The 22,807-nt window shown below is 38.2% G+C and overlaps 1 protein-coding gene across 14 annotated transcripts in view; it reads left to right on the top strand.

The window, feature by feature from the left end:
- Nucleotides 1-22,807, top strand: part of PUM2 (pumilio RNA binding family member 2) — a 105,469-nt gene that overhangs the window by 3,276 nt on the left and 79,386 nt on the right. For 10 of the 14 annotated variants that reach the window (XM_038006609.2, XM_038006607.2, XM_038006606.2 and 7 more), the window contains exon 2: nucleotides 19,888-19,956. In XM_038006609.2, coding sequence (XP_037862537.1) covers nucleotides 19,906-19,956 — 51 coding nt within the window. In that variant the 5' untranslated portion in view covers nucleotides 19,888-19,905. Of the gene's footprint in view, nucleotides 1-14,360; nucleotides 14,380-19,041; nucleotides 19,061-19,887; nucleotides 19,957-20,881; nucleotides 21,007-22,807 lie in introns of those variants that run through there. The other 4 variants (XM_038006610.2, XM_038006608.2, XM_007971362.3 and 1 more) reach the window with 3 other exon arrangements.

Genomic DNA, 22,807 nt, shown 5'->3' with positions numbered 1-22,807 from the left:
TCTTTCAGTCAGTTCTGAATTCTGGTGTGGAAAAAGGTTTCCTCAAACCCTATCATTTAGGAGCTAATATTTTAATAGTGATTTTTATATTTGGCAATATAGACAGGAGACAGTTTTTATTTAAAACTTAATTGCTTTTGTAGTTGAAAAAGTTTTCTGTTTTCAAGCTTTTCCAGTGAGTGAAATGCTGTATAGAATTATTAGGTAGGTGCATGATAAATGCTTTTTGAGTTTCATGTAGCATTATGTTTAGAGACATGTTAGTTGTTTTTTTTTTTTTCCTTAGTGACTTTCTTCAAATAACAAAGATAAAGAGATTTATCTTTTTAAATGAAAAATCAAGGCATGCCTAATTAAACACAAATATTAAAAGTTTTGTTTGACCTTTGCTTGGTTCCTTTTTATATTCTTAAGTGCTTTAAATAATTTTTAAAAAGATTGTTTATTTAAGCATGTTGGCAAAAGCACAGTTTCATTAATAAGCTCTATTCTGCAAGTTTAGCTACTGAATCCCATCCATTTTCAGGTTACATATTGTAGATTTTCACTTCTTACTCTCTCACTATTCTCTTGTGGAGGAATAAAAGATTTTAGAATAGAGTACTGGGAAATATCCAAATGTACACACCTTGTATGCCTATCTCTGTAGCTGGCAAGTGCAGGAAAAGAAGTAGCATGAAGTGCAAAAGGAGAAGGGAGGTAATTGAATTGTTAGATGGTTTGATTGACTGCAAATGGGACAGGAAACAAAAAAGTAGTCATCACCTATTTGGAGCAAAATACGTTGGGACCACAGTAGCACCCTAAAATGTTTCCTGGAAGGGACCTGGTGCAATTGGCTGTGAAACTGTACTCAAAACCACCTAGTCAATACTGCTCGGGGAAATGGAACCTGCAGCTGACTGCCAACACACATACAGTGTGGTCATGGCAGGGCAGTAGGGAAGGATTATTTACATTTTTTTTTAGTTCTGGGGAAAAATACATTAATGGAGGGAACCTGGTTTGAGGATAGCTCTTTGATCTATTTTATTGTAGTAGCCATCTTATGACAAGAGTAACAAGTTCTGAATCTCAAAGTGGTGATCCCTGACTTTAGGCAGTTTCTGAAACAGTTAAGATCAGTGAGAGAGAGATGCGATTGGTCTTATGCATTCAGACATTAAAGAAGGCAAATGAGTGTTAGAGGCAGAGTGCCCCTAAGTATAGGTCTTTATTAGGCAGTCAAATGAAGCAAACTGTAGGAAGAGAAAAATGTGGATTGTATTGTATGATTTTATAAATACCAAAAATATACAGATGGGAACTGCTTGTATCTTCCATTTTGGTGACCACGTCATTTTTAAGTTAATTTATTAAAAACATCTCCATAGTAGCTTATCAGTACTTTTAGCGTAATTACATGCAAAAACATTCAGTTATCTGTGATAAAACTTGAATCTTGGCCGGGCGCGGTGGCTCACGCCTGTAATCCCAGCACTTTGGGAGGCCGAGGCGGGCGGATCACAAGGTCAGGAGATCGAGACCATGGTGAAACCCTGTCTCTACTAAAAATAGAAAAAATTAGCCGGGCGCAGTGGTGGGCGCCTGTAGTCCCAGCTACTCGGGAGGCTGAGGCAGGAGAATGGCGTGAACCCGGGAGGCGGAGCTTGCAGTGAGCCGAGATTGCGCCACTGCACTCCAGCCTGGGAAATGAAGCGAGACTCCGTCTCAAAAAAAAAAAAAAAAAAAAAAAAAAAAAAAAAAAAACTTGAATCTTTAAAACCAATTCAACATGAACATAATTATGTTTTGAAGGTGAGAGGATAATGGCTCCAGATTTTGCCTATAGGTGTTTTCTTGGACCACCTTTCCATGGAAGTGTAATTTATTTTTATCCAAAGAAGAGTCTTAGGTGCCCTCGTTTTAGTACCTAAATTATGTGCATCCTACACTAGCAAAAGTAGGAGTGCTCTAGGCTCTTGCTAAAGGTAAATTGTTTGCCAGTTCTTTCAGAATCGTGGCTGAGAAAATATTCATGGAGTATGGATATTCAGTCCATTTGTAGTCTGAATATTAAAGTGTTGTATTTTCATCAAGCTAAACTACCAGAAACCTGCACAATTTTTTTTTTGAGGCAGAGTTTTTGCTCTCACCCTGACTGGAGTGCAATGGCGTGATCTCTGCTCACTGCAACCTCAGCCACCCAGGTTCAACCAATTCTGCTGCCTCGGCCTACCAAGAAGCTGGGATTACAGGCGCCCACCACCACACCTGGCTGATTTTTGTGTTTTTAATAGAGACAGGGTTTCACTATGTTGACCAGGCTGGTCTTGAACTCCTGACCTCAAGTGATCCACCCGCCTTGTTCTCCCAAAGTGCTGGGATTACAGGTGTGAGCCACTGTGCCCTGCCCCACCCTTTTTTTTTTTTTTTTTTTTGAGAGTTGCAGACATATCATGTGCCACACACTGTCCTTAGGTGTTGGTGATAATGGTGATATGTGGTCCTTGTTTTTAAGGCCTTTATAGGAAAGTAGAGAAAAAGAGGATTAAAATTGTGATTACAGTGTAGCATGCTAGCCTGCCACAGAGGTGGTATTATAAAAGTGCTGTGGTGTGGGCACAGTGGTCCATGCCTGTAATCTCAACACTTTGAGAGACTGAGGCGGGACGATCGATCACTTGAGTCCAGGAATTCAAGAACAGCCTGGCCAGCATAGGGAGTCCTTGTCTCTACAAAAAATTTAAAAATTAGTCCGGCACGGTGGCACACACTTACAGTCCAAGCTATTTGGGAGGCTGAGGTGGGAGGGTCACTTGAATCCAGGAGATTGAGGCTGCAGGGAGCTGTGATCGTGCCACTGCATTCCAGGCTGGGCGACAGAGACCCTGTCTCCCCCCTTCCCCCTTAAAAAAAAGTGCTATGGACACATGTAGGTAGAGACTGCAGAAACAGGAAAAACTTTCCACAAGAGGTAAAGCGGAATCTTAAAATATTATAGAAGTAAATTTAGTCCCAAGATGGGTGAAGTGGCATTCGGCCAGAGGGATTAATAGCTGTAGTAATCCTGATGGGGGGAATGGCAGAGCTTAAGGTGCAGTTGTAGGGAGGAGGATGACAAAGGAGAGATAGGTAGAAACCCACCAGATTGAAGTCCTTTATCTAATATGAACAGTCCAGGATTGTAATTTAGGATGATTTAGACAATCATGCTGTCCTTGGAAAGCCTTAGAGAATTACTGTGTAGTTTTCCTGGATTATATTAGGAGTTAGGTATTTGACTTTTCCTTGAGGAACTGACTATAAGAAAGACTATGAGGCTGGGCACCTAACACTGGGAGGCCGTGGCAGGTATATTGCTTGAGCTCAGGAGTTTGAGACCAGCCTGGGCAACGTGATGAAACTCCATCTCTACAAGAAACGCAAAAATTAGCTGGGCATGGTGGCTCCAGTCTGTAGTCCCAGCTACTTGGGAGGCTGAGGCACGAGGATCTCTTGATCCCAAGAGGCAGAGATTGCAGTGAGCCAAGATTGAGCCACTGCACTCCAGCGGGGGCAACAGAGTGAGACCCTGTCTCAAAAAACAAAATAAAATAAAATAAAAAAAGACTATGAAACCTTGTATCTGTTAATGGGAATGTTGAAGATATTTTCTGTTACAACTCTGTTGCCTCAATAATGCTCCACTTAAGAAATTGCTTTTTTTGCTTTGAGACTGGGGTGAGGGTGGGTGTCTCACTCTGTTGCCCAGGCTGGAGTACAGTGGCGAAGTCACTGCTCACTGCAGCCTCAACTGCCCAGTCTCAGGCGGTTCTCTCACTTCAGCCTCCTGAGGAGCTGGGACTACAGGCGCACAACATCATACCCAACTAGTTACTTTTGTGTTATTTGTAGATACAAGATCTCGCAATGTTGCCTTGGCTAGTCTCGAATTTGTTGCCCCAGGTGGTCTTGAATTCCTGGACTCAAACAATCCTCCTGCCTTGGCCTCCTAAAATGCTAGGATTATAGGTCCAAGCCACCATGCCCAACAGAAATTTCTTTTAAAGCTTAGTGATAAGAATAAGGTTGCATCCAAGGGGTTGGTATGACTTCTTTCTCTGGATGAGAATTGTACATACCCACTGTTTGTACAATTACTAGCACAACTAGTTAGCATTAAACTTACTAGTTTATTTGCTATTTTATTTAATAAATTATTTAGTTATTTTTATTTAGAAACTTTTTTTTTCTTTCTTTCTTTCTTTTTTTTTTTTTTTTTTTTGAGGCAAGGTCTCTGTCACCCAGGCTGGAGTGCAGTAGTGTGAACATGACTCACTGCAGCCTTGACCTCCCTGGCTCTAGTGATCCTCCCACCTCAGCCTCCTTGAGTAGCTGGGACCACAGGCATGTACCAATACGCCCAGCTAATTTTTTTGTTTGTTATTTTGTGTATTTCCTTTAAGGTAGTCTGCCGTCTTCCAAACATTTGCTTAAGTGAATGAAGTAAGTTTTATTTAAATTATACTGAAGATTTTTTTTAAAAAAACATAGACCCTTTTAAAAATATATAATTTAGCTGGGCTTAGTGTGGCACTACTGTAACCCTAGAGGTTGAGGCAGGAGGATTGCTTGAGCCCAGGTTTGGAGGCTGTGATGGCACCACTGCACTCTAGCCTGGGTGACAGAGTAAGACCCTGTCTGTAAATATATATATGATTTAATACTTAATCCTTGAAACTAACACAGATTTGGTTTCTCTTCATACATTTCTACCTAGATGTTTGGTGGTGTTTTTGATGTAACTACTTGCCTTTTTAAAACTTAAGTATCTTTAGGAAATTGGCTTGGTCATTTCATCTCACTTTAAAGTTAACCAGTTCAAAGCTTTTCTTGATTACTTGAGGAACTTTAAAAACCAGAATTCATACTAATCACCTAAATGATTCCTTTTTACTTCAAAGATTTATCCAATTCATATATATTTCTTAGACTATTCATAAGTCATAACAAACTAAATATATTTTAAAGCTTTTAACCATAAGTTAGGGTTTTCCTAGACAAAACTTAAATCTCTGTTCTACCCAGTCTTATGAGAAAATTGAATATGTTTCATACCTCACATTCGTTTTTCTTTGTCTTGGAAATGACTAGAAACACTACATAAAATGTATTTGTGTTAACATTTATAGAAAAGTTATGGTAATACTGGGTTAAGGTTAAAGTTTTAGTTGTAGAATTTCTTGGAGCCAGTAACAGAAGGAAGGAAAGATTGAACATGTACTCAGAGCTTGCAAAAGAGCAGGTGGGTGCTACTGAGCAGCATACCTGAAATGTATCGGACAAGGGACCACTTATTTCTGAGAACACTGAGTTAGTGAATAAGGAGCATACTTAAGAAAATTCTAAAGAAACTGCATTAAAGTCTGCTTCTTAAAATTGTTATTTTTCTCCAGTTGTCTCAGACCATGCATTGATTTCTTCCTTTAGTTCTGTTACAATTTAGTTAACATTTCTTTTTCTTTTCTTGTTTTTGTTTTGTTTTGTTTTGTTTTGAGACGGGGTCTCGCCCTGTTGCCCAGGCTGGAGTTTAGTGGCGCAATCTCCGCTCACTACAACCACCACCTCCTGGGTTTAAGCGATTCTCCTGCCTCAGCCTCCCTAGTAGCTGGGATCGCAGGTGCCTGCCACCACACCTAGCTAATTTTTGTATTTTAGTAGAGACGGCCTTTCACCATGTTGGCCAGGCTGGTCTCAAAGTCATGACCTCAAGTGATCCACCCATCTTGGCCTCCCAAAGTGCTGGGATTACAGGCTTGAACAACCGTACCAGGCCTCTAGTTAACATCTCTTAAGTTGTTTTTCCTTGGTGAGGTATTAATTCTAATTGACAGCATGTAACAATTGTAAATTACTAAGAGCCATGTGAGACAAGTCTTCATTTGTTGGACTCTCAGCCTAATACTAATAGGAACAAAAAGTAACACAATAACTTTTGTACTTTGATAGTTTCCAAACTGTAATGCAGTTAAGCTGTATTTATATAGGATATTAAGAAATTTATTTTGCAACTTCAGTAAGTCTTAGCAACATGGAGAAATACAAAGATAAAGCCAACAGTACCTTCTCCTTTACCAAAGTTGAGTGAGGTGTTTATTTTTTCATACTTCCCACAAACATATATAGTCATACATTGCCCCGCTCCTTCTTTGAACAAAAATGGGATCATATGACACACATTAGGCAACTTGGTATTTTTACTTAATATCATGGACATTTTACATATAACTTTAATTACTTGTGATTTTTGTAATGGCTCATTGTTTTAACTTTTTTCTGTTGTTGAGTTTAGGTTATTTTTTAAATTTTATACTACCATATAAGTGGTGCTACAGTAAATATCTTTATGTAGTTAATTCATTTGTGTTGGTGCTGTTTGTTTAAGGTAAATTTCCAAAAGAGAAACTTCTGGGTCAAAATATTTTCTTTTTTTGCGGGGACGGGGAGTGGGCGGTGCGCAGGTAAGAGCTGTGGCCCCCACTGTGTTGCCTAGGCTGGTCTCCTGGACTCAAGCAGTCCTCCTGCCTTGGCCAACCGAAGTGTTGGGATTACAGGCATGAGCCACTGTGCCCAGTCCAGAGAATTTTATGTTGGTTTTTAAACAAATAAAAAGTTCAGTTTGATGTGTCATTAATTCTCTAGAAAGCACTTGCATTTCAATTTCATGTGTTACCTCAATCTTTGCAACAGCCCTAAGAGGGAGGCATTGTTGTTTCCATTTGCAAACGGACAAATGAGATCAAGTTCATTTAGCTAGTCAGTGGCCAACCTGGAACTGTATGCTAGGTCTTTTGATTCTGATTTCTGTTATACCATGATGATTGATACTAACAAAATTTTTTAGTTGGGAAACTTCTAGGGTGTTTGTGGATACATTCCTTAGCCATATGGTGATGTATGAGTGTTTCAACCCTATCTGCACAGGGGAAGCATCACCTGGAGAGCTTAAAAAATACTAATAAAATTCTGCCTGTCTTGCCGCCCAGACTAATTCAAGCCAGCCTTTGGCAGGTGGGACCTGAGCAACTGTAGTTTATAAAATCCTCCTACCTGGACTCTGATGTGTGTTGTAAGTGTTTGAGAACTAGTGATCTCAAAATTGGGGTGCTCCTATCCCTGAGGGGTACATGAAGAGTTTCCAGACTACATCTGTTAGTGCATTTAGTCTTCTGGGAGTCGGTTATCAGGTCCTCACCGTATATGTACTGAGAAAGATGGAACTCTGATCCATTCCGCATCTTAGCGTTGTGTATTTTACCCAGGTAGTTAAACTTTGGCACCAAAGAGTTAGCTTTCTTTTGTGATTAATCCTATCTTACATTGCTGTTGGAGTGAAATGCAGCATTCTAGAGAACTGGCATATTTTCACCTCCATTGGTATTTTCTGAATTCATATCAACAATATTTTTGGATGATAGGAGTAATGACACTTTTTTTTTTAACCACTTCTTCCTTCCCTAACCTGTTAAAGAATACATTACAAAGCAAAGGACAGTACTAAAATACTTTGAAAGCTAGAAATACATAAATCATGTTTATCACAGCATATTGTCAAATATATTGACTATAAATTAAATGTATGATTTAATTGACCCTGTTTTTATTTTTATTTATTTTTTTACATTGAGGAATTTATCAAGAGTAGGATAGAACTAACCTAGATGAAATGACATTTGTAAATACTTATCCTGTGTTTTTCTTTTATTTATTATTTTTTGAGATAGAGTTTCGCTTATCACCCAGGCTGGAGTACAGTGACACGATCTCGACTCACTGTAACCTCCGCCTTTCAGGTTCAAGTGATTCTCCTGCTTCAGCCTCCAGGGAGGCTGGGATTACAGGTGTGTGCCCCCAAAATTGGCTAATTTTTATATTTTTACTAGACAGGGTTTCACCATGTCTGCTAGGCTGGTCTTGAACTCCTGACCTCAGGTAGTCCACCCGCCTTGGCCTCCCAAAGTGCTGGGCTTACAGGCATGAGCCACCACGTCCCGTCTGCTTTTCTTTTTTCTTTTAAATTAGATGGTGAGAGAATATTTATGTCTACAAACTGGGCTTTGCTTTTTAAAAACCTGGTGTCATAAAAGTAAGGCTAATGATATTTACTGTAGTAGGTATTGAGTGTACACGTAAATTCTTTTATATTCTAAAATGATTGGAAGCTTACAAACAAGACTGAAATGAAAATTGAAAATATTTTTCTTTTAAGTGATGCTTAGTTTAGATATTTTATTGTACTTTTTTTTTTTTTTTTTTTTTTTTTTGAGATGAGTTAACCCTGGTCATTTTCCACCTCCTGGTCTCAAGTGATTCTTCCTATCTCAGTGTCCCAAGTAGCTGAGATTACAGACATGTACCACCTTGCATGCAGAATTACATAACTACTGTAATTTATTTGCAAGTCATGATACATACCGTGTATGTAAGTGTGTTTAGGAAAAATCTAGTCTTGCTCATACATTGTAGTAAACATTTTTTTTTGAAATAAGCTATAGAAATGACTTATTTTTTAGTGCTTAGATGTGGCATATTATTAATTTATTAAATATTTGGGTGCTACCATATATAAAGCCATTGATTTCCAAGTTAACATGACTATAAGAACTATATAAATGTGCTGTGATTTTATCATGTATATATTTTAAGTATTTCTAAAGTTATAACTAGTGTGTGGAAAACATTCTAGCAATTAAGAACCATCAAATGTAATGTAAAAATAATGCATATCCTTTTTCTAGGTGTGACCATTATAAATGGTTACGTGTGACTCGGCCCATATATGCTTGCATCCTGTTTTTACAAAACTAGGATGATAGGAGCAGAGATTGGTTTTCATGTTCCCTTTTCATGTAATAACCTGGAATATTTGTATTGTATCATTTCCCTTCCCTATTACTATATTCTTAGTATTCCTTTTGACCTCCCTCATAACTAGGAACATTTCATGGAACACTGGCATAACCAGAAGAGTTGATGAGATTGTGTGGAATTTTTTTCTTTCCTAGTTATGATTTAGAGAAGTTTTAAAATTTAATGGGCAAGATATATTAGTAATACGGCAACATACCAGTTAAATTCCGTGTGAATTAAGAGAAAGATTGTTTGGGGTCAGTTTTAGGGAAAGCTGCATTTGAGCCAGACTTTGAGGGATTTGTGGGATTTGCACATGAAGGGATAAATGGTAAAGAGTTGTCCAGGTGTTTTTGTTCTGTTTTGTTTTGTTTTTGAAACGGAATCTTGCTCTGTCACCCAGGCTGGAGTGCAGTGGCGCAATCTTGGCTCACTGCAACCTTCGCCTCCGGGATTCAGGCGATTCTCTTGCCTCAGCCTCTCAAGTAGCTGAGATTACAGGCACACACCACCCCACCCGGCTGATTTTTGTATTTTTAATAGAGACAGGATTTTACCATGTTGGCCAGGCTGGTGTCGAATTTCTGAGCTCAGGTGATCCACCTGTCTCAGCCTCCTAAAGTGCTGGGATTACAGGCATGAGCCACCATGGGCTTTTGGAGAGTAGTGTAATTGGCATTAGCTTGAGTGATGGCTTATGCTTGGTTGGTATGGGAAAGAGCATGGGCTTTGGAGTTTTGGTGGTATTATGTTCCCTACCATTTTAGTAGCTTTGTATATTGGGGTAGGGAAATTGGCAAAGTAATGATACAGTATCTACTTTGCTGGATTGTAGTGAGAATTATATATAATGTGCCTGGTACAATTTGTGGCATAAAATGGGGCGCTCAATAAAATTTCTGTTGTTATTCTCTTTGGGGGAAGGTTGTCTGATTAAAAATTAGTCTCTAAAATTTGTACCCATTTGGAAATAAGTTTTTAGGAAACATTTTCATACACTAGTCAAAAGTATGGTTGAGGAAGTAATAAGTGAAATTGTTTATATGAAGGCTTGGACCCTAAGTGAATAAAGAGTAACCCCCTTTATAAAATTGCAGTTTATAAATGTTTTAAAACAATTTTTGTCCAAATTGTGTAACTGACCTTCAAGGCCCAGCTTAGATACCATACCTGCCTTATGTGGCTTTCTGTCAGACAACTATATGTATTTTATTAAACTTTATTTTTTTCTAACCACCTAGCATTTTTATTATGGAAGCTTTCAAACACGTAGAGAGAATAGTAAGTATTGTGAACCCTTGATAGCTACCATCTCTATGCAACATTGTGTGAAATCTTATTTATACCCATATCTTTTTGAAGGAGTATTTCAAAGTAAATCCCAAGCAATATGCCGTTTCAAGCATAAATGCTCTCACTGATGAGGACTTACAAAAAACAAACCCAATCCTCTTGCTAGTATCGTAACTAATAGAATTCCTTACTGTTATCTAATACTCATTCTATATTTGAGTTTCTCTAATTTTTCTCAAAAAAGTCTTTATAGCTGGTTTGTGAGAAGCAGGATTCAAACAAGGCTTACACAGTTTTTTTTGACATTTAGTCCTATATCACAGTCTTATGTAATCTGCTTCCCCCCTTTCAAAATTTTATGTCATAGATATGTATTTGGATCAGTAGTTTTATTATAATATTAGATTGAAGCTTAGTGTTTTTTGAAGGCAGTTCTTCATATGTGGTGGTACTGTTTCATATTACATTACATTATGAGTCATATAATGTCTTACTCCACTATTAGGATGATGTCACATTTTAAATAACAAAATAATTCAGGAATTCTAGGCCAGGTGTAGTGACTCATGCCTGTAATCCCAGCACTTTGGGAGGCCGAGGTGGAAGGATTCCTTGAGCTCAGGAGTTCAAGATAGGCCTGGGCAACATAGTGAGACCCCATCTGTACCACACACACATGCACCCAAAATTTAGCCAGGCCTGGTGGCACCTGTGGTCCCAGTTACTCAGAAGGCTGAGATGTGAGGTTCCCTTGAGCCTGGGAGGTCAAGGCTACAGTGAACCCTGATTATGTCACTGTGCTCCATGTTGGGCAGCAGAGCAAGACCCTGTCTCTTTTTAAAAAAAAAAAAAATTATAATATATCTTTGACTTTAGAACCACTTTTTAAGCCAGGCACATTTGCTCATGCCTGTAATCCTAGCATTTTGGGAGGCCAAGGCAAGGTGCAGATTGCTTGAGTTCAGGAGTTCAAGACCAGCCTGGGCAACATGGCAAAACCCTGTCTCTACAAAAAATGCAAAAATTAGTTGGGCATAGTGGTATGCACTTGTAGCCCCAGCTCCTTAGGATACTGAGTAGAAGGATCACTTGAGCCCAGAAGTTCAAGGCTGTGGTGAGCCATGATCAATGCCACTGCACTCCAGCCTTGGCAATAGTGAGACCCTGCCTTAAAAAAAAAAAAAAAAAGTACCAAACCCCAAAAAACCACTTTCTGTGTTATGTAAAGTTTTCTAAAGCTTGTCATCTTCATTTCCATCTCAATTATTTGACCTGCTTCTTTCAGACAGTACCTAAAGCATCAAAACCCAGCATAGATTGAGGCTGTTTAGTGTGTAGATCTTCTCTAAGTAGTATATTTTTCAAAATAAGGCAACTTTTCTTCAGCAGTATTTTGATTCTTCAAATAAGTCAGTTGAGACGGTGCCTTATAAGATGAGAGACTTTTGTAAAGGCCCAAATATATGGTAATTCCCCTTTCAGAGAATTTTAATGGAACAGAAGTCTTATATTTGCACATATGTAGATTTGTCTAAATGATGAAGTTGGAATAAAACATTTAATTAAAATATTTGAGCTTTGAGCTAATAGGGTCTTGCAAGGAGATTTTTGATTTCTGTAAGTCTGTACGTTGACAACACTAATTTTTACGCCAAATTTCATTCAAAACATAAAACTTGACTTTTTCTTACTATAGTTGAGTCAGTAATACTATTCTTTGTTATAGAGTTTTTTGCCTTGCTGATAAAGCAAGCAGAGGTAACTCCCCCGTGAAAGTATTTGGACAAACTAGAAAACAGACTGTTGATGTAGCTCTTGGTTGATCCACTAGCTAAGTGACTTGTTCATCATCACTAAAAAATTGTATGATTCAATGTATGCCCTCAGAAAAATAAGAAATTACTGAGAGTTGGTGTGAATAGTAGAAACTTTGTTAAATCTTTGAAGGCTAATGGTCTGCTACAAATACCTAAACCTGAATTTAGATTTACTTTTGTCATGTGAATGAGAAAAGGCGTTGCTAAACAAAAAAATTTTGTTGGCAGATTTGCAATAAAGTGATTTAATTTGCTGAGCAGAAGAAAGTACTCTTTAGGAATTCAGCACTTGTTTGTTTGCCGTAGATACCACTAATGTTCAACGATTATGTTCTTTAAAATCAGTCCAGCTGGGTGCAGTAGCTCACACCTTTAATCCTAACAATTTGAGGGGCTGAGGCAGGAGAACTGCTGGAGCCCAGGAGTTTGAGATCAGCCTAGGCAACATAGAGAGACCCCTGTCTCTACAAAAAATACAAAAATTAGCCAGGCGTGGTGGCGTGCACCTTTAGTCCCAGGTACTCCCGGAGACTGAGGTGAGAGGATGCAGAGAGCTGTGATTGCTGAGGATGCACCACTGTACTCCAGCTTGGGTGATAGAATGAGACTTTGTCCCCCCGCAAAAAAAAAAAAAAACCAGTCCAAGTAGGATGATTACGAAGAATATGTCCTAAGAAGCTTAAGTCACTCTGTGTATTGACTTATTTGTGACTCAACTAGGTTTTTATGTAATTTTGTTGTCTTTGTAATAGATACAGTCTCCAGGCTGTAGATGACAGACTTGGAGAAGTAGTGCCCATGTGAAGTTGCAATCATTAGTCATTTTGTGTTGGTAAATGTCTTCAGCAGTACAAAAAGTCTAAGGGAAAGCCTTGTTCATTGTCCTTATGTTAAAATGAGCCTTGTATATTAATATATGAAGACGTGTAAATAGTCACTATCCAGATACTAATTGATTTTATGATCGAAATTCACATTGCATAAAATGTTTTTTTCATTCATTAAATGTTGAACATTTGACATAGCTAAGACAGTCACTAATCCCTTTGACCCCAGAGGTTAATTTCTACTATGGCATTAATTTATAATTATAAGATTATAAAAGTGTGATTAGTACCATGTGGCGGTAGAGTGGTTTAATACCATATATTGTATCTCCAAATGCTTTCCCCACCTATTTTTAATGGTAGGTATATGGTAAGAAGTTGGACCAGATATCCAGGAATAAATAATATTTTTAATTTAAAAAAAATTTTTTGGGAGACTGGGTAATTTGTAAAGAAAAGAGGTTTAATTGTCTCATGGTTCTACAGGCTGTACATAAAGCATAGTGGCTTCTACTTCTGGAGAGACCTCAGGAAACTTAGAATCATGACAGAAGGTGAAGCGAAAGCAGGCACCTCTTATGTGACTGGAGCAGGAGGAAGAGGGGGGAAGGTATTACATACTTTTTAAACAACTGGGTCTTAGAAAAACTATCACAAGAATAGCACCAAGGGGATGGCAATAATCCATGAGAACTCCGCCACCATGATCTAGTCACCTTCCAGTAGGCCCCACCCCCAACACTGGGGTTTACATTTTGATATGAGATTTGGGTGGGGACACAGATCCAAACCATATCTCAGGGTCTCACTACGTTGCAAGGAGTGGTCTTGAACTCCTGGGCTCAAGCGATCTTTCTATATTGGCCTCCCAAAGTGCTGAGATTACAGGCATGAACCATCCTGCCCAGCCAAAACAGATAACTTTTAATGATGTAAATGTCCTATATTAATGCATTTTTTTTGGTTCTTTACACAAGCTATTTATCAATTTTTTGGCTTTTATTTTGTTGTTGTTGTTGTTGTTGTTGTTGTTTGAGACAGGGTCTTACTCTTACCATGGCTCACTGCAGCTTCAACCTCCCGGGCTCAAGCGATCCTCTCATCTCAGCCTCCCGGGTAGCTGAGACCACAGGTGTGCACCATAATGCCCAGCTAATTTTTTAATTTTTTTGTAGAGATAGGTCTCCCTGTGTTGCCAAGGATGGTCTTGAATTCCTGGCCTCAAGCGATCCTCCCACTATAGCCTCATAATGTGTTAGGATTACAGGCATGAGACACTGTGCTCAGTTGTTGACTTTTTGGATTATGCACTAGTAAAAAAACTATCACTGAGTTAAATCAAGTTGTTATATGAGTACTTCACCTATTTTTCCTCACATCATTAGTAATAATCTGCTTATAGAAAAATTAGCTAATATTGTTAAAGTTTAGAATGAGCAAAATAAGACACTGTCATTTCTTTTCTTTTGCTAGGAAATAGTCATAACCTCAAAAATGACTTTTTAATTCAAATATAAGATTACACTGGGTCTTGGCCAAAGAAAAGTTTCTGTCATATGTTTTCTGTGTTGGTAAGTTCTAATTATTTATTAAAGAAAATAATATTGGAGATTTGAGCCTTAATAATGCAGACCAAAAAAATTGAAGATAGAATTTATACCCCAAGCAGTACATGGTACCATAACTCCTGAATACATTTTTTTCAAAGAAACAGTGAAATAGTATATAACCAGTTGCTAGTAGGTTCTGTTGCTTGTTGGAAAAGATCTTTCCTCCCTAAGATTTAATCATTCAGATAAAGTCATTAAATTTATATCCAAATTCTAACTTTTTTATTGCCATCAGATGACACCAGCATTTGTAGCTGTTTAAGAGACAGCAGATTGACGTACTTCAGAAATTTAGGAGTCCCACTTAGTGGCATATGGGCAACTGTCTCCCCATCCCTTCAACTTTATTATAGTCTATATGGTGATTATTGCATGGAAGTTGGAAAAGTTATTTGTCTCCCATTGTCTTGCCCAATTTCTCCTTCATTCTCTTTCTCATAATTGAAATAAACAGTAACACCCTAAACAGAAAAGCCGAGCTTAAGTCATGCTGGTGGGGTGGGGTTTTTTTTAAGTCTTTTTACTATGACTACCCTGATTATTGAAAGATAATAAAATCACCTCCATTTAGATATGATCCGTAACCCCCAGTTGTTGGGGGTGGGGGGGGAAACACTCTAGTAGTATAAGTGAAAAAGTTGAAAGCAAAGCCCTGATGCTTAACTTTCGGTATACTCATATTTGGAAGTGGATTTTGTGTATTTGAGTTTTGGGGAGCAGTCAAGAGAGAAAATGAACGAGAGGAGAGGTCTGCAAACTGTGGCCTGCAGGCCAAATCTGACCTATCACCTGTTTTTGCATGGCCCACTCTTTGGGAATGGTTTTTACATTTTTTGATTGTTGGAAAAAATTTTAGAAGAAAAATTTGTGATACATGAAAAACACATGAAACTCAGAATTTACAGTTTATCAAGTTTTATTGGGACATATCTGTGCTCATTCATTTTGGTATTGTCTATAGGTGCTTTCGTGCTGCAGAGGCATAATTGAGTAGTTGCAGCAGAGGTCATATGGCCTGCACAGCCTAAAATGTTGACTCCTACACTAGGGGCATGATTTATCCCAACAGTAAGAATGGATCCAAAGAGCTAAGAGACCTCTCAAAATTATCCAGAGGTTCTTTAACTTACATGACCTCATCTATTTGGACCACTGATAAAAACCTGAAAGTAAGCAAAATAGGTAAAGCTCTAGTGCTTGCTTTGACTCTTCAGAAAAATTCGTGTCTACTACTGATACTGTGTTTTTCTTTTTTTTTTCTTTTCTTCTTTTTTTTCTGCTTTAGATACTGGTTTTAACAGTTTTCTTGGGTTTGCCCTTTCCCCACATTGACTACCTTCTTGGTAACCATGGCTGTTAGATTAGAGGTCTCTGCATAATTTTTCTCTTTGGGGGACAGCTTTAAGGCTATTGGCCAAAACTCAGTCACTGAAATCTGAGGTTGGTCTTGTATTAAGGTCCGATCTAGCACTTTATTTTAGCTGTTACGGATAACAGTAACCAAGGGATTGAATATTTCTCCTTAAAATTAGTGTGCGTTTTCTTAGACATTTACTTTGTGAGAGTTAAGTCCATCTTTAAATTCCATTGGTAACTTTTACCCTTAGTAACTGAGTGCAGCCCAACTCCTGTTCCATACCATGAGGGACCACGTGGCCACCTAGGAATCAAAAGTTTCTCATCCCCTATCCTTTCGTTCTTTCTATTCCCAAACAGCGTATTTTCTTTTTCTCTCCCTAAGTTGTCTGAACAAACGACGTTTCTGTGAGCCAGGGCTGTATTAGCAAATCCCACTTCTGACACCAAATGTAAGGCTGTAGGATAAAAACACAGTTTATCCTACTGTACCCTTACAAAACAGAACACTTCTGTGATCCCACATGTATTACTTGATATGCTATATCAAGCAATCTGTCCTGCAGCAAATTCTCCAGTGGACACCAGCTGGATGTCCTCTTAACTCATTTCTGACCCTGTCTACCTGGAGAGAGCATCAGCTCCCACAGATTGAGGGCTTGGGCCTATAAGACTGTCCCTCCACTTCAGATTCCAGTCACAAGTCGTAGGTTGTTACCTAGATTTCTGACTGACCAGCTGTAAATCAGGTGTCCCTCTAACCTTCGTTGGTCAATTAATTTGCTAGAACAGTTCACAGAACTCAGGGAAACACTTTACTTAAATTTACCCATTTATTATAAAGGATATTACAAAGAATACCGTTGAGAACAGCCAGATGGAAGAGATGCATTAGGATGAGGTTTGGGAGAATGGGGCAGGCCACTCTCCAGGAACCTCCAAGAGTTCAGCTATCTGTAAGCTCCCAGAATTCAGACATTTTGGAATTTTACAGAAGCCTCACCTCATTACATAGGCATTAAAATCCTTGGTGATAACTAAGTTTTCAGTCCCTTTCTGGAAGCGGGAGGGGGAAGTGAAAGTTCAAACTCTCTAATCAAAAGGATGGTTCCCCTGGCAACCAGCCCCCAGTCAGTCAGCTCATTAGCATGCAGAAGACACTCATTACTCCAGCAATTCCAGGGGTTTTAGGAGCTTTTTGCCAGGAAATGGACAAAGGCCAAAAATACATTTTACAGTATTACAGTTTCAGCCTTTATTCTAAGATGATATTTTCAGCAGGTGTAAAAGTCTGGATTGGCACTCCTTTCAGCACTTTAAAATCTTGTCCTTTATGTTCTGGGCCCCGTTATTTCTGGTTCCAAGTTAGCAGTCATTCATATATCATTGTTCCTCTTTATGTAATGTGTTTTTTTTTCTGGCAATCTTCAGGACTTTTTATCTTTGATTTTCAGTGTTTTTATAATGAGTGTAGGTGTAGAATTGTTTGGTCTTATCTATCCTCTGGTGTTCACGGGATTTCTTGATCTGTAAATTTGACTCTCACCAAATTTGGGGCGATTCTGGCCATTGTTTCTTCAATATTTTTACCACCCTGTTCATTCCTGGAACTCCAGTTACATGTAAGTTGTACTTTTTGGTATTGTTCATGTGGAAATTACACATTAGGTCATTCTTGTAACACCCAACTAAATCAGAATCTAGGGTCCAGAGGAAAAAGGCACTTGAGCACCTAACATCTGATCCAAAAATTAAATTTTCAACAAGAAAATTTAATTTCCAGCTGTAGAAATGGCCCACTGTAACCCTGAGACCTGTTTTACCTAGTAGCACCGGAAGCAACTTGCCACTACTCTGAGACCAGCTTCATCTAGTCAGAGCTTGCCAGTTCTCAAAAGCTGCTCTAGTACCAATCTGTCAAAACAGTCTGTAACATTTCTCTAGTAACTTACAGTCTTCTCTTTGTTCTTCAAACATACCCAGGACCATCCAGTGTGTATACATATGCTCCAAATTACATTATTTTCCTTTTTTCTATTTTTTATTTTTTTGAGATGGGGGTACTTTCATTCTGTTACCCATGCAGGAGTGCAGTGGCACACTCAATGGCTCATTGTAGCCTTGATTTCCTGGACTTCAAGTGATCCTGCTTGGGACTCAGTCTCCCAAGTAGCTGTGGCCATAGGCATGCCATAGCAGGCTGATTTTTGTATTTTTTGTAGAGACATTGTTTTTACCATGTTGGTCATCCTATGACCAAACAGGACCATATGGAGAACATAAGGTCTTATCTTTTTTTTTTTTTTTTTTTGAGACAGGGTCTTGCTCTGTCACCCAGGCTGGAGTACAGTGGCACAATTATGGCTTACTGCTGTAGCCTTGACCTCCCGGACTCAAGCGATATTCCCACCTTAGCCTCCCAAGTAGCTGGGCCCACAGGCATGCACCAACGTGTGTGAAGCTAATTTTGAAATTTCTTGTAAAAATGGAGTCTCGCCATGTTGCCCAGGCTGATCTCTTAACTCCTGGGCTCAAGTAATCCACCCACCTTGGCCTCCCAAAGTACTGGGGTTATAGACATGAGCCACTGCACCTAAATTAGATTCTTGCTTCCTAAATACAGCATTTTCAATTTAGAGAGTCATCTCTGTTTTTTTTGGCTTTGACGTTCTACAGGTCACTGAAGCTCTGTTCATTTTTTTCCCACTATTTTCCCATTCTTCAAATTAGAAATCTTGTTGATATATTTTCAAGTTCATTGACCCTTTCTTTTGTTGTTTTACAATCTGCTAAGTGCATCCAGTGTAATTTTAAAATATTTTTTTCAGTTTTAGAATTGGTTATTTTTGTAGTTTTTCTTTCTCTGCTGAAGTTTTGCATTTGTTCACTCTTTAGGAGCATGTTTATCTTTATATCTTTGAACACAGCTATGGTAGTTGCTTTAGGATTCCTGTTTGCTAATTCTAACCTGGGTCATCTTGGAGTGGTTTTTTATTAATTGACTTTTTCCTTTAGGTCACATTTTCCTTTTTTCTCACCTGTCTAGTAATTGCAGATTGTATTCCAGACTTCATGATTAATGTATTGAAGATGCTCCAGATTCTGTTGTTTCTTTGGAGAATATGGAGGGTGTGTGTGTGTGTTTGGGTTTTTTTTTTTTTTTTTTTGAGATAGAGTCTCGCTACGACGCTCAGGCTGGAGTGCAATGGCACGATTTTGGCTCACTGTAACCTCTGCGTTCCAGGTTGAAGTAATTCTTCTGCCTCCCGAGTAGCTGAGACTACAGGTGCGTGCCACTGCACCCAGCTAATTTTTTTGTGGTTTTGGTAGATACAGGGTTTCACCATTTTGGCCAGGCTGGTCTCAAACTCCTGACCTCCAGTTATCCGCCCACCTCGGTCTTCCAAAGTGCTGGGATTATAGTCATGAGCCACCACACTTAGCCGATTGCTGGGTTTTGTTGGGACTCAACCTCCAAATTTCTGTGACTTTTGTGGTGGTCAGCAGTAGAAATTTCTGCTCAGTTCTTTTAGCCTTAAGTGAACTCCTTGGAGTCTGTCTCACATATGTGCAGTTCAAGTGTCATCTAAAAATCCCCATGTAATTTATACACAGGACATGGCATGTCCTCTGTGGGATTCCCTTTCTTTCTTTCCAGCAGCTCCGGTTGCTCCAGACTCTGTCCTTTGATTTCTTCAGGCCATTAAGGCTGGGTTCTTAAGGACCCTTCTTCCACATCCAGGCCTTCCCTCAGGCAGAAATGCCATTTAAAAAAAGAAACAACCACCACCAAACAAAAAAATCTTACTCTGTGCTACTCCTTTCTTTAAAGGGTAGACTATTCTCCAGTTTCTGGGCTTTAATTGTTTTTTATTGCCTTCACATAGTTGTTGGCACACAGAATAATTCAAGAACCCTTGACCTCATGTTTTTCCATAGGTTTTAAGGTAGGTTGGTATCATGAACTGTGGGAAAACCTGTCTCCATAGAGAAATCAGTGCTTCCCTTTCTCAGATCATGCTAATATTAGTCATAACAGCAATGTAATAAAATAATTGAAGAAGTCTGTTTAAACATTTCTTTGTACTAATTTTTGTTTTTGTTATTCAACAGGTTTGATCTGTGGATGAAATGAATCATGATTTTCAAGCTCTTGCATTAGAATCTCGGGGAATGGGAGAGGTAAATGTTTACAAATACTAAGAACTTACACCTCACTTTATTTTGAGCCATTGGAACTTAATTTGTTTTTTTAGCCATCAACCTTCCTGGAAATAGTGGTCGTATCTTCCAAACTATGTGGAGGGGTTTAAATTTCAGATTGTACAATTCTATTGTGATTTTTGGCTTAAAAAAAAAAAGCTTTTAGCAGTAATTTTTAGTGTGATTATTTGTGTCTAGGTGATTTGATTGATTTGGTGAGATAATTTCTTACATTTCGGTAATGAACTATAATTAGCTTTGCTCGAAAAAAAACTCTAGCCTTGTTCTGCTGTTTTATATATGTATGCTGTGTTTACTTTAGTCATACTTGTTTTACTATTCTCCCTTCCAAAAATCTCTTGTTCACCCAAAACTGTTTACGTAACAAACTTCTAATCTTCTACAAGACTCAGCTGTGATGTATCTATTGTCTAGTTGCTATCTGCCATAGAATTAAGCACTTCATCTGACTTCTAGTTCTTTATACAGTCTTTTATTATATTGCTGGTTACAGTTTGTTTTACACTTGTCTCCCCTATAAATTATTAGCTTTGAATGCCTAGCATAGTAGACACTGCATTTCTTAATAGATTTTATCGTTCTTGTTAATCTGTGTTTTTCTTTGGGGCACCAAAGTTAACCTCATCATTACATATTTTAAGGCATCAAATACTTAGTTTTTCATATAGCTAATGAATACTTAGAGAACTTTGATTATGGAAACTCTTGTGGTGACAATCTGTATTTTGTCATGTGCTGTACTACTAACATAGACTTTGATAATAGAAGATAACAGTGAACAGACCTAAGATGTGTAATTAACTGCTTGCTCCTGGAGATTATTTTACCTTGGTAGAATAGAGACCTTCATGAGACTCACTCCATCCAATGCTGTGCTCTTCAGATGCAGAAAAGAGTCCAAGTCTCTCCTTTGGGCCACAAGAGGGCACCCTGCAGCTAGCTAACCCTCCCCTTCTTCAGAACAGCGTTTTCCAAAGAGTATGTCATTTTCAAAGGACTGATTTAAGGGTGAGTTAAGGTGCTTAAGCTTAAGTATTGCCAAAATAAACTTGTTAGACCAGTGCATAAGGTAAAATTCTCAGCCCTAAGAAAAATTGAAGAAATTGAATTTTTTTTGTTAAACAAAATCTATAGCTTCACTGCAGTGCAATATCTGGTTAGGCATTATTTATGCTATTGGCAAATAAGAGGCAGATGAAAAGAGCTTTTATTCTTTCCTGGCCACTAGTTTTCTTTGGTCTTTAAAAAGCAGAATAACGTATGTTAAAAGCAGGGTTGAACAGTGCTTCAGCCTTCTTGTCTGTGACAAACTTGAACTTGCCGATAATTCTGTAAGAACAAGAGAGTCGTACCCCTGCATTAATTTTAGACTCCCTGTATCACTTCTTAGATGTATATTGTATATGTTTTTAAACTGGTGTTTTTTCACTCTCTCTAAATATTTAGTAATTCTAACGTTAGCTTTGCAGAGCAAAAAAAAATGTCATAATCAGAAACAGTGGTTGCAAGAGTTTAGTTATTTGGGGGATGGAGGAAGGATATCTGAGGTTTTTAGAAAAGAGTAGCTTGGTTGAATGGTACATTAAGAGAAAAAAGCTTAAATCCAGACTTTTTATTGGACATGTCAGATACGCAGAGTAAAAGTGACCAGGGTTTAGACTTCCTGCTACCTGGTGGATAGCAGCATGTCAGTGTATCTGTGTAACCTTCATCCAGTAGAAATATTTTTTAAAATAAGATGTTCTCATTAGTTTTATTTCTTAGCAGTTTAAGCACTAATACTGTCACCTCAGAGAGAGCTAAGAAAAACCTAGTGAGATTTCTGTCTCTGGGTTCTCTCTCCCACAAGACTTTCTATCTTTCCTCGTCTCACAGGCAGCAGGGAACCTTCTGGGATTTCCTTCTTTGCCTGTCTCTCTCTCACCAGTCTTCTCCTCCTTTCCTGACAGGTGAGGTTTTTTTGTTTTTTTAATATCCCAGAATTCATTCATTGGAATAAATTAAAAGCAGCCTTGAGTTTCTGGCTCTTGAGTTTTCTAAAATTACTTTTTTCTTTTTAATGCAAAACTCTTTTTAAAAAATAGATTGCCCTCATCTTGACTTTCTTTAAAAATAGTTTTTGCTTACTATGTCTTAAGTTTTGTAAATCTCTAATGTACAAAGTGTTGCATCTACATATAGGACTAATTTCAAATTTACTGTTTTATAGATCATGATGTCTTTACTGAGCCATCATCAGAAGGCATCCAGAAATAAGAGTAGATTTATATTCACCTATTCGTAAACTTACCCTCTCTGTTTTTACACTGATACTATGTTTCTGTCGAAAGACCTACTGATTTGCATTTTATGTCATGTGCCTTAAAAAGAGCAAAACTAATCTATAGGGGATTGAACCCTGCTTTATTAGTGTAAAGTCAGACACACTGCATAGGCTCATAACTATTAGCTTCTCTAGATTGTTGGGGGCACATATAGCTGGGTTTCTGCTTGTTTTTTAAATAACAGGAAAGAAGGCCCTGTCTGATATTCTTCAAAAAATCCAGAATCTAACTTTAAATCACTGAACTAATGTCTTTTATTTTGAGAATATCTTTATAGCTTAGTATGATAAACAGTGCTTTCTCCTGTCTTTCCAACACACTAATATATAAAGAAAGCATTAAAGAAAGCCTGTGTGCTAAGATTCTATGTAGTGTGGTGAAGTTGAAGACTTACTAGATAGGCGAGTAAGGAGACTTGTGTTTTCTCTCAGATCTCTCACTAGTGTTATGACCTTGAGTAAGACTGACTGACTTTAAAAATAGTA

The sequence above is a fragment of the Chlorocebus sabaeus genome, chromosome 14 (assembly GCF_047675955.1).
Source record: "Chlorocebus sabaeus isolate Y175 chromosome 14, mChlSab1.0.hap1, whole genome shotgun sequence".
Taxonomy (NCBI): Eukaryota; Metazoa; Chordata; class Mammalia; order Primates; family Cercopithecidae; genus Chlorocebus; species Chlorocebus sabaeus.
The sequence above is the reverse complement of the archived record's forward strand: the minus strand, read 5'-3'. Positions and strand labels throughout refer to the sequence as shown.